Source organism: Podarcis muralis, chromosome 6 (genome assembly GCF_964188315.1).
Source record: "Podarcis muralis chromosome 6, rPodMur119.hap1.1, whole genome shotgun sequence".
Taxonomy (NCBI): domain Eukaryota; kingdom Metazoa; phylum Chordata; class Lepidosauria; order Squamata; family Lacertidae; genus Podarcis; species Podarcis muralis.
The window spans coordinates 96,329,369-96,345,395 of record NC_135660.1 but is presented as its reverse complement, the minus strand read 5'-3'; the positions used below and the strand labels follow the sequence as shown (position 1 = coordinate 96,345,395).

At 42.2% G+C, this 16,027-nt stretch overlaps 1 protein-coding gene across 5 annotated transcripts in view; it reads right to left on the bottom strand.

Moving 5' to 3' along the window:
• PCLO (piccolo presynaptic cytomatrix protein) overlaps window positions 1-16,027 on the bottom strand; it is a 217,583-nt gene that overhangs the window by 191,149 nt on the left and 10,407 nt on the right. For all 5 annotated transcript variants that reach the window (XR_013393324.1, XM_028728766.2, XM_028728763.2 and 2 more), the window contains exon 2: window positions 9,262-10,363. Coding sequence is in view for 4 of the 5 variants with exons in the window: in XM_028728766.2 (XP_028584599.2) it covers window positions 9,262-10,363 (1,102 nt within the window). In the remaining variant the exon portion in view is untranslated. The remainder of the gene's footprint in view (window positions 1-9,261; window positions 10,364-16,027) is intronic.

The following is a 16,027-nucleotide window of genomic DNA, read 5'->3' as shown; positions in this document are numbered from 1 at the left end:
TGGTGGAGTTCATATACTTCACCCAACTTGCAAAAGCTTCCAGAGGAAGACTTTTGACCAGTTTGGTTTCATACTTCAGGATACAAACGGACTTAAATGATGATAATGCAACAGTTTACCCGGTGCATGCTAGAGCCACCATAATATATGTATTATGAAAATATACTGAGAGGGGCTAACAAAGCACCTTCTACAATATCCTGTAATCAGAAGGCAACCTGATTGGTGGAAGTATCTAATTCCCCTCTGCTTTTTCCTAAAGAACAGACTCAGCACACTTCAACTGATAAGCCACAGTAGCCCCTCTTGTCAAATGAATTATTGTTTTGCCTGTGACCCACACTGCTACAATGAAAACATTTGACACATTTTGGGCATTGTTTTAATGTACTTGTTATATATTTTGCTCACCAACGGCATGTTTTAGGAAGAAGCTATCTATAAACATTCCTATAAATAAAAAGATAAATGATTTATTCATCCCAAAGGGGCCTATGTCCTGTTACTCTAGGACAATAACAAAGATGGATAAGTCTGCCAGATTGTCTTCTGGAATCCTACCTGGGAACTACAGCTAGATTCATCATAAACATTCCATTATAGGGAGTCACTTATCCCTGCTTCTCCCCAATCATGATTTTCTTTGTTAAAATTTTATTTTATTAAATAAATGTTATTAGTATTTTCCACACAACAACACCATGAAAAATATCAAAAAATAACAATACACAACACACAAAACCAACATTCAATAAACTAAAAAAGTAACAACAAAAAACAAAAACAAAAAACAAATCCATATCTTACAAGTTAATAATATATCTTACAAGTTAATAATATAAACACTATAAAAACAACAAACATTGACTTCAACGAATCCAACAGAACCTCCTTTATCTTTCATTGTGTCTTCCTGTTTTCCTTATCATCTCTATCTTAACATTTAGATATAAATCCCTCTTTCTTATCCTTTCACTTCACAAGGTTATTCCAGACTCAACCAGATTTCTGTCCTCGAACCTTGACTTTTGAGGTATTCATTCAGGCACACCCATTCTTTTTTTACTTCACCTTTTGGGTTTTGTCTTATTATGTCTGTCAATTTGGCTAATTCTAAGTATTCTGAAAGCTTACATAACCACTCTCCCCTAGTGGGTAACTGATTTCCTTTCCAATACTCCAATCATGCTTTTCAAGTTCAAATCTGGGGGCAAGAAAATAGGTACTGCATGTCTGTGTGAGGTTACCTTGCATGATCAAGAAATGGATATCTCTCTGTGAAACCAATTCATCTACTTAACAGCACATATATGCAGTAGCTATATTTATGCATGGATGGATATGAAATTCAGATGGCCTCTTCCATATGTATGTAATCAAGCAATCTCAAAATTGCAGTTTTAGTTCTAGTTTTAATGTGATGCATTCCCCTGTGAAATAGTATATCTGCCTGGAGACAGGAAGATGGTGTCCAAAATGGAATAGCCTGACAGATGACATATTCCTCGCAGATTGAAATAGTATTTTGCACAATGGTTTATATAGTTGCTGTTTCATTTTCATCCTCTAGATGCTTTCTAATTAACATGAACTAGAAATTAAAGTGCCATTTCGATATATGCAACTGCAGTTCCTCAGCCCATAACGTTTATATATTTGTTGCAACCAGAGATGGACCAGGCTTCCGAATTCTGTGCCATTTCAGGCTCGTTCATGCAAGCACAGGTTCTTTCCATCCATTTTGTGTGGAGTTTTATTAAAGGAAGCACAAAAGACCACATTTAAATCGTTCACATTTTGTGTTCATTTTTTCTTTTTGCATAAAATATACTCATTTCAATGCATTCATCATAAAATATGCATCTTGAACAAAACGTTGATAGGAAATACCACTTTTGCACACTGAAACTGCACTGCAAAATCTGGAGAGGTATGCAGTCAACTGGGAGTTGCAAGATAGTTTTAAGTGTTTCAGATTGGGTCAGTTCCCTTTAAAAAGCAGATGGAACAAACTGTTCCTCATTCCTAGTTGTAAACAATATGGTAGATAATTTAGGGTTGCCATATTTCAAAGAGTGAAAATCCAGACAGAAATTGGATGTTTTTGAACTATCTCTGAGAAAATCAGCAAAAAATGACACTGCCGACATGGGCTGTCATACGTCCAGATTTCCCCAGACATTTCACCAATTTCCACCCAAACACAGCTTGCAGCTGCAGTATTCTGGATATATCTGGGAAATTCTGGACGTAAGGCAACTCTAAGATAAATGGACAATTAATAGAAAGGTGGGTATTTTTTTAAAAATAACAACAACCAGATATTTAAAGAACAAGCTCCTGATTTAAGTTGTTATTTTTGCATGTCAACTATAGTAACGTTTTGTTTTCAACAACAGCCTAATTTAAAATGCTGTACTTAGTCCAAACATCTTAAAAGCAATGCCTACACTTCTAATCTCTTAGCACTGAGTGCATAACCCAGTATGAAACATGAGTTAACGATTGCTTTCCTAGGTAAAGAACAAATCATGGGTAAAAACAAGGATTGGAATAAAAAAAAAATATGCTTTCCCCAGGGAGTTTCTCCTGGCATCTTCGTTATATATCTTTAGGCACCAAGCAAAAACATTCCTCTTTTCCCAGGTCTTTGTCTAATTAAACAATCTATGGCCTTTTAAACCGTGAGGGGGGTATTGTTTTTGTTTCTTACTATGTTGTTTTGTTATTGCAAGCTGCTCTGTGATCCTTGGATGAAGAAATTTAATAAATATAGAAATTTAATGAATTTAAATATGGTTTTCCCAGTAGTGATGTATGGAAGTGAGAGCTGGACCATAAAGAAGACTGACTGCCGAAGGATTGATGCTTTTGAATTCTGGTGCTGGAGGAGACTCTTGAGAGTCCCATGGACTGCAAGAAGAACGAACCTATCCATTCTTAAGGAAATCAGCCCTGAGTACTCACTGGAAGGACAGATCATGAAGCTGAGGCTCCAATACTTTGGCCACCTCATGAGAAGAGAAGATTCCCTGGAAAAGACCCTGATGTTGGAAAAGATGGAGGGCACAAGGAGAAGGGGACGACAGAGGACAAGATGGTTGGACAGTGTTCTCGAAGCTACCAGCATGAGTTTGACCAAACTGTGGAAGGCAGTGGAAGACAGGAGTGCCTGGCGTGCTATGGTCCATGGGGTCATGAAGAGTCAGACACGACTAAATGACTAAACAACAACAAATTCAGTTTTGTGCTATGACAAACACACCATCTTTGCAAGCAATTCAGCTTGACAGATGGAACGGTCCCTCCTCTCCTGTTCTGAGGATTCTTCCAATCCCTCCCTTCCCAGTGCCAATTTCAGGGGGTAAAAGGGCATACAGGATGGGGAAGGGGAAAGGAAAGCCCCATTGCACAAGTGGTTGTCCTTGCTCAAGAGCTTCTGATGACAGGGTTCATTAGCTGATTCCTGCCCTGTGTCTTCTGATGTTTGTTTGATTGTTTAAATAAGCTTTTAGGCATTTGGTGGCGCTGTGGGTAAAAGCCTCAGCGCCTAGGGCTTGCCGATCGAAAGGTCGGCGGTTCGAATCCCCGCGGCGGGGTGCGCTCCTGTTGCTCGGTCCCAGCGCCTGCCAACCTAGCAGTTCGAAAGCACCCCCGGGTGCAAGTAGATAAATAGGGACCGCTTTCTAGCGGGAAGGTAAACGGCGTTTCCGTGTGCGGCTCTGGCTCGCCAGAGCAGCGATGTCACGCTGGCCACGTGACCCGGAAGTGTCTCCGGACAGCGCTGGCCCCCGGCCTCTAGAGTGAGATGGGCGCACAACCCCAGAGTCTGGCAAGACTAGCCCGTACGGGCAGGGGTACCTTTACCTTTACATCTATATACAAATACATTATATACAAAACATTAGACGTTAATATGTCTTTTTAGATCACGTACTACATTTAGCATTGTGCACTTAGTAATATCTACAAGGAATTTGCAGGTCAGCAAAGGCATCAGGTTCTAGGTCCTGCTCTATTCTGTGTAACACCTATATACTGTATTTTTTGCTCTATAAGACTCACTTTTTCCCTCCTAAAAAGTAAGGGGAAATGTGTGTGCGTCTTATGGAGCAAATGCAGGCTGCGCAGCTATCCCAGAAGCCAGAACAGCAAGAGAGATTGCTGCTTTCACTGCGTAGCGATCCCTCTTACTGTTCTGGCTTCTGAGATTCAGAATATTTTTTTTCTTGTTTTCCTCCTCCAAAAACCAGGTGCGTCTTGTGGTCTGGTGCGTCTTATAGAGCGAAAAATATGGTAATCTGCCACCCAATGAAATCTACATTCCCTATAAACTAAGACAGTGATCTCTCCAGTAATTACAAGACTTTCTCAGTTAGCGAAGTTGCTTGAATTTGGGGGTGGGGGTGGGAACAAAGCTAGGTGGTAGGTATCAAAAATGTTTCTCTATTTTATTTCATAAAAACTATGTACCGATGGATTGTAAGAACAACAACCTTCAAAGCAGTTCCTTTGCCATGGTGCCACATGAGGATGTAGTGAACTGACAATGGGACATTGCAGTAAAGAAAGCAGCCCCAGAAGCAGTGCCACCACAGCTGCAAAACAGGCAACACTGAAATCAGGTGCCTGGTGACAACAGTTCAGGGGGAAATCACACACACATCCCACAACCACCAAATTTTACTTGTTTATTTATTTTCTTGGTGATTTAAAAATCAATTTTATCTGATGGCTTCCTATTTCCTCTACTGACCTTTCTCTCTGTTCTGGCAGCGTTTGGCTGCGTTACAGAACAACAGGGATGAGGGTGAATGTGATTCTGCCCACACTTCTAATTTGGACTAATGCACAAATAGGAACCCAGTTTTCTTTTGGACTGCACACTTCTCCAGATTTGGTGATGAAGTTTTTGGCTCAGGAATGTATACAAAAATATGTGTGTTAGGGAAAGAGATGTACAGTTTAGAGAGAAATGCACATGATTTAAATGCAAGTTTGGGTGCACGTTTTTCCAGCAATTGCCTCACAACTGCCAGACTTGATTGTACCAGGAGGGCTTCTTCACTGTTTGCAATTCAAACATACACTCGATGTACAACAGTGGGCAATGTTACTGTTATGAGCCAATTGATGCAAGACATTTTATTCTCCAAACGTAATTCTTGGCTATGCATTGAAGTGGACAAAGCAACACATGAACCAGTCATTTGTGGATGCAGCCGGCAAAAATTCTTTCAATCAGAGTGTGTGGAGAAAAGGCTACCATGATCACAGAAATTGCTGGCAGCTGCAGCCACTGTCAAAGGCTTGTTCGCATGCTACATTTATCAGCATGAACAAATGTCTAAGATTGCACAGCAATCTTGTCTAAGTGTAGAGCAGCATGTCTTGTGCAAAGCAACCCTGTGTAATGTAGCAATCTATTTTAGATTTGTGATTAAAGAGGAAGCTAAATAATTGTCATTCAAGATGCCAGATGCAGAATAAACCGCCTTTTGTCATCAAGTTCGATCTAGAAAGATCATGCAATACAGCTATGATGACCACCACTGTTAGAATTTTATGTTCTTGAATTTAAGAAATGGTTTGCTTGGCCATGCCATAGTTACGTCTGCGCTCCTACCTGCCCCCTGCTCCACAGCTCAGAAGACTATAGATGCAATCACAGCAATACTGTAGGCCTCATTTACAGTGGCTTACTCTCCTACATTCTGGAATGCTGGTGTTTTTTATATATGTATGTTAGGATTGTAAATTGTGGGCCTAACTGTTGGCCATGGTGCACATTCAATGGGCCTCATCGAGAATGTGAATACAATCTGTCCATGAAGAAGGAATGGTGCACATTTCCCAGTCAATGTGCATAATTCCCAACTGGCCTTGTGGAATGTGCATATTTTTACTGCATTCTGTACATTCTCTAGGCAATGCATTCATTCTCTGGTCAGTGTGCGTAGTCTCCAAGAAACATGCACTTATTTTCCAACTCTAGTTTAGAAGTTTTTGATCTGCACCCTCCAAGCTGCTCCTGGCTCATTGCCTAATCTTACGAGGCCCCACAACATACCCTCCTACTGATCAGCAGAGTGATGGGAAGAAGGAGTGGAACTCCAGTTATATATTAACTTTATCAATATAATATATTATAAGTGTGTGACACTTGAGGCCCAGGTGGTCTCAGTGGCCAGGAGTGTCTATTTTAGTCCTTCCTGGACAGAGCTAGCTTAGCCACAGTAATTCATGTTCTGGTAACTCCCAACATTATCCCATAGTTAAGTGATGTTCATTGTGCAGTAACACAAGATATGGCCTTTTCCACGGTGGCACCTCACTTGGGAAAATTACCGTATTTTTCGCTCTATAAGACGCACCAGACCATAAGACGCACCTAGTTTTTGGAGGAGGAAAACAAGAAAAAAAATATTCCGAATCTCAGAAGCCAGAACAACAAGAGGGATTGCTGTGCAGCGAAAGCAGCGATCCCTCTTGCTGTTCTGGCTTCTGGGATAGCTGCGCAGCCTGCATTCGCTCCATAAGACGCACACACATTTCCCCTTACTTTTTAGGAGGGAAAAAGTGAATCTTATAGAGCAAAAAATACGGTACTTCCCTTTTTATCTTACTTTTCAGTGTCAGATAAAGACACAGCTTTTCACCTAGGCTTTCAAAGGCTGTGGAACAGATGGGGCCAATTGTACAATGACTGGTTGTCTGTCTGCTGCACTGATGTACAGTAATAACTGTATAACTGATGTTTTGATGCTTCTTGTGAATTCTATTGCTTTGTTTTAATAATATTAATGTTCTACGTTGTCAGCTGTTCTGGGAGAATGAATTGATGGGCAGGCTAGAAACTTAAATAGGAGCACGGGAAGCTGTTTTGTACTAAGTCAGGCCACTGGTCCATCTAGCTCACTAATGTCTACACGGGCTGGCAGCAGCTCTCCAGAGTTTCAGGCAGGAGTCTCTCCCAACCCTGTCTGGAAGTGCCATTGGGGACTGAACCTGGGACCCTCTGAATGATCACTGAGACAAGTAAGTAACATGAAAGATAAAGAAGTGAAGCTCTATAATGGCAGGATTTTGTTGTTACTGTTCTAGACAAAAGTATTATATATTCCTCAGCTGATTTGGTAAGAAGTGTCACGCTATCTCCCAGCGGAAGCTACAAAAATAAAATTGAATTGTGCATCCGGGTTTACAGGCAGAGATCTGTTGCAACTGCTTCTTGGCCACAGAGCTTCTTGGCACCCTTCTTGGCCAGCCTCCTGGGCCCAAGCTGCATGCACTGCAGACGGAGTCAATAGCTGGCAGTTCAAAGCACATCACAATACTATGCAAGGATAACCTTTAATCATTATCTGACAAACTGGGGGAGTTTGGGATTTATAGCTGTCACAGAGGAGAGAGAGAGAGAGAGCAAGTACAAATCTTACCATAGAGCCTGCAGTAGTCACACCGAAAGTTTTACATCAAGGCAAGCAGAGGTATAGATATATAGATATGTATCTATCCAGCCTCATATAACCAACATGCTTAACTCTAATTAATGCCAGAAAGGGTTAAGACCATAGAGTAAGCTGTCCTGCTAGGCTTAGCTAGGTCACACAAACACCCCCTCACCTTGGGAGGAAGGGTTACCAAACTTTTGGTTCTCATTCTTCCACCATGTAAACCCTAATAGTAAGCTGGATGCTCCAAGCTGAGACTCCTGTATAGAAAAGTACTGCATTTTTCGCCCTATAGGACGCACTTTTTCCCCTCCAAAAATGAAGGGGAAATGTGTGTGCGTCCTATGGGGCGAATGCAGGCTTTCGCTGAAGCCTGGAGAGTGAGAGGGGTCGGTGCGCACCGACCCCTCTCGCTCTCCAGGCTTCAGGAGAGCCCCACCGCCAGCCCCACAAGCTCAGGGGACAGTGGGGAGGCGGAACACCGCCATCCCGCTGTCCCCCGACTTTGTTAGAAGGCTGGCGGGGGGGAGAAGCCTGCTCCTCCCAGTCGCCAGCCCCGCAAACTTGGGGGACAGTGGGGAGGCGCAGCGTGCCATCCCGCTGTCTCCCCACCTGGTTTGGAGGCTGGGGGAGGGCTTCCCCCTCCCCCAGCCACGCAAGCTCCCAGAGCGATGCTGAAGCTGCACGCAGCTTCGGCATCGCTCTGGGTCCCGTTCTGGGGATCCCCCCCCAAAAAAATCTAGGTGCGTCCTATGGGCCGGTGCGTCCTATAGGGCGAAAAATACGGTACATGGATCTGACCTTTGAAGGGTTTGTAAGTAAACTTTTTTTAACTTACTGAACGTGTTGTCTCTTTCTATGGCAAGGGAAGTAAGGAACTTTGGAAGCAGCTTAGAAAAGGATATTTTAAAGGTCTAACAGCCTGTATTCCCACACTTTTTTTGCAGCATGTTTTGTGAATTTAAATCTCTGCTGGGGTTCCTTCTCACCAAAGAGTACTTGTCCCAAAACCTGGATCTAGGCATCCAGGGAATTCTCCTTTCTGTTATTTGACCAAATTACCAAAAAACAACACGCACACACAAATGTGTATATATGTATGTGTGTGTGTATATATCTATATCTAGATCTATATCTGTATCTATATCTATATCACCTATTTATCTAATTGCAGTGCACTTCTATCTAGTGGGGGTGGGGGGTATTGGTTTGTTTTGTTCTTCTTATGTATTGTGAGTTTTTTATCTAGAATTTTTATGCTGTGAACCACCCTGAGATCTACAGATGAAGGGTGGCATACAAATTATTTTATTATTATTAGTTGTAGTAGTATCAAAAAGTAAAAACTTACAATACTTTCTGCTTCATGACCCACACTGTCTAGATGCATAATTTTCAAACTTTCTAACCTCACACTGATTTGTCTGCAGAGGAACTCGAGCATCTGTTGCACAACAATCCCATGGAGAATTCTGAGGCATGTTCAAGAAAGCGCTCTCAGTTCCCATGAGTACTAGCCCAGTGTGTCAAGCCAAACTATCACTCTGTGCAACCCAACAGTACATCCAGCGTTGTCCACTGTATTGCAGGGGAAGACTAGCAACAGCAGATGTGCCCTTTTTAGGCAGTTTATTTGTCATTGCCAGTGTCCTTAATGAGGAACCCCTGCTAAAAACCCCCAAGAGATCCCAGAAACTCAATGATCTAGATGCCAAAACACATAAAGGTCATGCACAAGTACACTCAATGAAATTAAATATTCTTTTCAATTTTATGGCACTAGCTAATGGTCTAAATATTCACTTACCTCTGTTATATGTGGATTAGGATTGAACCCACACAGACTGCAAACTACAGTTTGACACTGAGTACATGTATTGTAATTGGCCTTCTCAGGAGTGTGCAGAAGCAATTCAGTGGTAGTGCAAAGCGGGCAAAAGGTTTTCTTTGGAGCTGGTCCACCAGGCTGAGATGAAGCAGCTTGTTGCTGTTGGGACGGTTTCTCAGGTCCCGGCTGTTGGCCGGTAGGTTTTGTAGGTCCTGCCTGCTGCTGTGGTGGCTTTGCAGGCCCAGTTGGCTGAACTGGTGCCTTCGAAGCTTCCTTTGTGGGGCCTGCTGCCTGGGGGGCAGCCTTTGCTGGCCCTCCTGGCTGCTGAGACGGCTGCTTGCCGGGTGGTGTCCCTTGCTGGGTAGCTGGCTTGGCAGGAGAAGGCGCCTGGGAAGATGTTTTAGCACCATCAGGGGGCTGTGAGGGTGCTTTCGCTGCTCCCGGTGAGGGTTTTACAGAGCTCTGCTGCTGAACAGGCTTTGTAGGCTCTGGCTGCTGCGACTGAGCTTTTGGTGGCCCTGGCTGCTGTTTTGCTGCTTCTGCCTGTGGGCCTTTTGCTTGGCCAGGCCCTGGTTTCTGAGCCTGTTTAGGCACCCCAGGTGGCTGTGGCTGCTGCTGCTGCTGCGGCGCCGGTTTGGAAGGTCCTGTTTTCTGCGGGGCTGGTTTGTCAGCCCCCTGTTGTGGAGCTGTTGCCTTCGGAGATTGTTGTTGTGCTGGTTGCTTGGTGGGTCCCTTTTGCGGCTCAGGCTTATCCTGCTTCGGTTTCTTTGAGGCCTCTTCCTGAGCTGGGTCTGAGTCCGAAATCAAATCAAAGGGGTTGAATTTGTTTACAACTGACGTGACTGCGCCAAATGGGTTGGCATCCGAGAGGAAGCTGGGCATCATACTTGGCTTCTGGTCGTCTTTAAAATCAGTTCTTGATTTAGACTGCCTCAAACTTGTAGAGGACGGGCTCTTCCCAGGCAAGCGCTGCTCTGTTTTCAAGGTATCTACTGTCCTGCTTTTGCTAAGAGTAGGGGCCCCAGCACCTGGAGGCTTGCCTAGTTGCTTTGGGTGTTGGCTGCTGTCAAGCGGAGCATGTCTGCAAAAGGAAAGAGATGATGGCTTAAATACCGTATCACATACACACAAATACACACACCTTTTAAAGGTAAAGGTACCCCTGCCCGTACGGGCCAGTCTTGACAGACTCTGGGGTTGTGCGCCCATCTCACTCAAGAGGCCGGGGGCCAGCGCTGTCCGGAGACACTTCCGGGTCATGTGGCCAGCGTGACATTGCTGCATCTGGCGAGCCAGAGCCACACACGGAAACGCCGTTTACCTTCCCGCTAGTAAGCGGTCCCTATTTATCTACTTGCACCCGGAGGTGCTTTTGAACTGCTAGGTTGGCAGGCGCTGGGACCGAGCGACGGGAGCGCACTCCGCCGCGGGGATTCGAACCGCCGACCTTTCGATCGGCAAGCCCTAGGCGCTGAGGCTTTTACCCACAGCGCCACCCGCGTCCCACGCACACCTTTTAGTAAGCATTAAAAATGTGGTGAATCATTACATTTTTAAGAGACCTGAAAGGAACTCTTAAAAAATTCTGTTACCTAATAATAAAATCTAAATGGCAGCGGAATGCCTTAAGTAGATGTCAACCTCATTTCCCATCATTTACAGGAAAAAGGAAATTTCCAAAGCAGGCACATTACACAATGATTTCTGACATTTCCCACTGACCCTCTTACATTTTTTAAATTAGCAGCAAGTGTGAGAATCCACAAAATTTATGACGTTTGCTACAGTCCCTCGTGGCATCTCAAGTGGCAGGCAAATCTCCTAGTTTTGCACTGCCAATAGCAACTGCTCACAGTCTATGGACTGCAAATGGCTTGGTGGGTCATAATTTGTACAAGGTTGTGATATTCAGAAATGTGTTTGAATCTCAGCTCTGCACCAGGGAAAGTACTTAAAAACCACAATCTATAGTTCCAGCTCCTAATTGTGATAATATGTTTTAAGGAAGAGTGTTGATAAAATACTCATCCTTCAATTGCTAATGAAATAAATTGCATCGTATAGCAAAAGGGCTTCGAGGTAAAGCAGAAATGCAGAATTCTGTATGTTGCTACATCTTTGGAAGAATGCCAGCAAGACGTTCTGCTGTGTTCAATAGGGAATCACTGTGCTGCTGCTCCAAGGTGAAGATGCAACGTATTTCTCTCTCTCTCCGGAGGGTACCATATTCCTCAGCCCCTCCACGTGCTGCGAGTTATGTTTTTGAGTTTTCTAGCGTCTAAATACAACCACACATGCCCAAAAACATTATTCCCCACTGCACATTAATTTTTTAAAATGGCACTCATTACATTTAACCTATTAAAAATTCCCCGCTCTGAGAACAATAAAGTGACTCCGCAATAATTTTTAATTAAGAGTTTCATCAGAAACGAACTGCTACAGTTGAATAAATAGTAGATAGAGCATGCTATATTTGAATTCTCCAAATGCAAAGTATGTTATTTTAATTGGCTAATATTTTCAGCTTGCGTTTTTCATATAACAGTGGATTCTTGCTGGAGGTCTTCCAAGTTATTTGTGTTTTCCTAAATTCTTCCAAAGCATGTTCTCTACACATATCATAAAAGTTTCATCCAGAAGCTGTTACGGAAGGGCAAATACATCATTGTCCAAGATGGCAGTTTAGACTGTCTGCTTAAAATATAGCCAACAACTCAAATTAGACAGACGAAAGGATCTTCCCATAAACATCTGGACAGGCAATGATTCACAGCCTTGTAGGGGGTAAGGAAAAGCATATTACACCTTACTTTACTCCCTGGGGCTCCGATTCACCCACAAGTGGCCTGGAAAGCCAAGAGGAATGTTCTCTAATGGCACAAAAATCAGCCCATTCTTCAAAGGAAGATAGGGAGCCATTGGGTGAGGAATAACTGATGTGATAGAATTAGTCAAATACTAGAAGGAAACTTAAGGTTGTTTTTCTGATGAGCTATAATATAGGATAGCAGTTGCAGTATTAGGGGGAAGGTGGTAGAAATGTGCTGTACCTAAACTCCCTATCCATCATTACCTCTCTTGAGGGAATGGACAGACTCTGGATTTATACTGAGTGTAGAAGTAGGAGAGTAAAATTAGGGGGGAGGGGGTGCATATTCCATGTGCATTTTTGTTAGGTGCTATCATTTCCATATTTGAAATGTCTCTGGAATTTAGTGTCAAACAATTCCTGATTTCTCCCAGCAGCTCATACCAGAAACCACTCTTGAGGGCTACAACCCAACCAGTTTTAGCAAATAAGGGTGTTTCTCAGTATCTGATGATAGACTGTAAAGTTAAAGGTAAAAGTTGCAGATGGGTAGCCGTGTTGGTCTGCCATAGTCAAAACAAAAAAAATTCCTTCCAGTAGCACCTTAAAGACCAACTAAGTTAGTTCTTGGTATGAGCTTTCGTGTGCATGGTATCTGAAGAGGTGTGCATGCACACGAAAGCTCATACCAAGAACTAACTTAGTTGGTCTTTAAGGTGCTACTGGAAGGAATTTTTTTTGTTTTGACTATGGCAGACCAACACGGCTACCCACCTGCAACTGGAACTATGGAAGGCACCACATTGAGCCGCATGAAATGGAAGTCCATCGTATCTGAAGAAGTGTGCATGCACACGAAAGCTCATACCAAGAACTAACTTAGTTGGTCTTTAAGGTGCTACTGGAAGGAATTTTTTTTGTTTTGACTATGGCAGACCAACACGGCTACCCATCTGCAACTGGAACTATGGAAGGCACCACATTGAGCCGCATGAAATGGAAGTCCATCAGGTATCTGAAGAAGTGTGCATGCACACGAAAGCTCATACCAAGAACTAACTTAGTTGGTCTTTAAGGTGCTACTGGAAGGAAATTTTTTTGTTTTAAAGGTAAAAGGTAAAGGACCCCTGGATGGTTAAGTCCAGTCAAATTTGACTATGGGGTGCAGCACTCATCTCGCTTTCAGGCCAACGGAGCCGGTGTTTGTTCACTGACAGCTTCCAGCAGGACTAAACCACATCGCACAGATTCAAACCGCCAACCTTCCGATCGGCAAGCCCAAGATGCTCAGTGTGGTTTAGACCACAGCGCCACCGGCATCCCTTATCTGATGATACCGAACCTTTGGCTTAATTGTAAGTATTCTGTATTATGGGGGCTAAAAGTCTGCATGTGTAAAGCGAATGGTCTAGGTAACCAAGGTGAAGAGGAGAAAGAGTACGGTCAGTATTAAAAAATGAAACATCAGAAAGGAACTACAAAATAATGGTAATATCTAAAATATGTAAAACAGCTTATTTCTTGTGCATAGGGTGAATGGCATATGGTTCCAGGCAAATCCACAGAAAAGGAGGTAGCAATCTGGACTGTCATTAAGCCTAGGTTTCATGGTTCAAGATGCACTACTTGACCCTATAGGTAGATGTATTTTTCAAGGATTAATGAAAATCGTGAAATTACTCTAGGCTCAATGTTTAGCCCTAATAATGGTCAAATAAATATTTTACACAATTTGCAAAAGGAACTGCAATTTTGGGTGGTGATTTAGATTGGATCAATGAAACAAAAATGGATACAAGAGGGAAATCAAGGAAAAGATTTGTGCCAAATCTGGTTTAAAGATATTCTTGATGTTGCTGATCTGACAGATTTAAGGTGAGAACCTCCCCCCCCCCCAAAAAAAAAGTGGATTAAACATACACTGGATGTTCACTGCAAGGCATTTGACAGGTTAAGTTGGGATTTCAAACATACTTTACCTTCCTGCCCCCCCAAAAAAATTCATTTTCAGAGAATATTCATTGTGGCTTTAAAAGCAGTTACATAAAGGTAACTTAGCCTATATTCAACTAAATGCCTGGGACACACCCAAATTCAACATTTGCGCCTTGTCACCCTTGTTTTTTTTGCCTCCTGTATGCTGCCTATGGCAAATAAAATCTATCAAAATCAGTTGGTACAAGGAATAAAATACACAGATTTGAGACATAAAATAAATCTTTTTGCAGCTACTATAGGTGCCAACTCCCTGGGGCCCTGAGTGCCTGAGCACCCACAAAAGTCCCCATGTAGGGGCCTGGCACCCTGTGTGGCACCCACAGCCCTGAGTACCCACAGTCGCGGGGCCAAAATGGCACTCCTGGCACATAGTGTTACTTTAATACTAGCAAACCAAATATTTTCTTCACCAACATCATTCAAAGAAATCTCATACTATGGCAATGTGCCAGGAATGGAAAGTAATTATTAAAAAATAAAAAATGTTGAATATGTCTCACCACCTACCCAATTTCACTTGCACGAACTTATATTATATTCTTATATTCACGAACTTATATTATATTCTAAGCAGAAAAATACATTGGTGGAACTATCATAAAATGAAAGGTGATGGGGGGGATTTTGATGCTTTGATAAAATCTGTTATTTAAATATATGTATATTTATTAAAGGAATAATATATAGCTTTCTTTCTTAAGCAGGCTAGTTTCTGTATCTTTTCCCAGTTAACTAAATGAGCCAAGAGCTAAGATTTAAATTTTTTTTACAGTTTTAAAAGGATATTTTGATTTTGAGCAAATCTTTCCCATAAAGATTACTGCAACATACTGGCCATTGCTGACAAATGTGAACATTCCTGATTACAATTTAGTTTCAGGCAACTAAATTGCCTGAAATTACATATTTCTAGACGAGAGCAATGAAAGTAAGTGCACTTATATAAGTCATGTTTAAGGATTCCCACTCCCTCTCCTGTAATACCAGAACTCAGAGACACTTTCTTCACACAACAAATCAGCAACATTAACACTACACCCGACTAAACTGCTGTGGAAACAAGGACAGCAAAAATCAGCCCTGATGGACCAAAATGGATGACAAGTTCAACTCTGTGCCAATATTCTGCAAAAGTGCTTGGAACTGACTTTGCTGACTCTCAGTGGCAGTCGAGTGAAAACTTGACATCTTGGATAAGATAAAAGATAACATAATAACATCAGCACAGTGAGATCCCAAAGAGAATAGCAACCATGTCACAACGATGTGGAATTACAAGCATTGTTGAAATGTTCAGTAGAAAATGGAATGCGCTAGAATGTGTCAAAGCACCCTGAGTAAAGAAATGCTGGATAAGCAACGGTCTCAGTAATAGCTTCCCAGGTTATGGTAATCCACAATGCATAGGTTACTTGGGTTCACCTATGTAAGTAATGAAATTGATGTAAAATTCCATATTCCTGGTCTACTTCCTGATCATTCTAAGAGGTATTTGGGTCCTTTTGCTTACTGCTGCCTCTATATCTCTATCTCTATCTCTACCTCTTCTGTCTTTGTTACTTGCTGCCTGTCTAACTTTTTCACAGATTGTCATCCACAGAATACTGGCTGAGCAACTATGAACTATATTCCAAAATGTTATCTTCGTAAGCTTGGAAATTAGGATGTGCCAAGGAGGTTAGAAATCCTACTAAATGGGCTGGAGGAAGTCAGGAGGCCACAACTTCAATTAGGATTGCATAATGATTGGTTGCTTTGCCAACGCAATAAAAATGCTATTCTTGTGCCATTTTTAATTTGTTTATATTTTTAGATATTTTCTAAATCTAAAGGTACTATATTGCTATATTACATTGTGTTAAGTTTCTTAATTTGCTTCAGATTTCATAGTACCATTATCTGCTATATGAAGATAATAATGTCTGAAATGAAGCA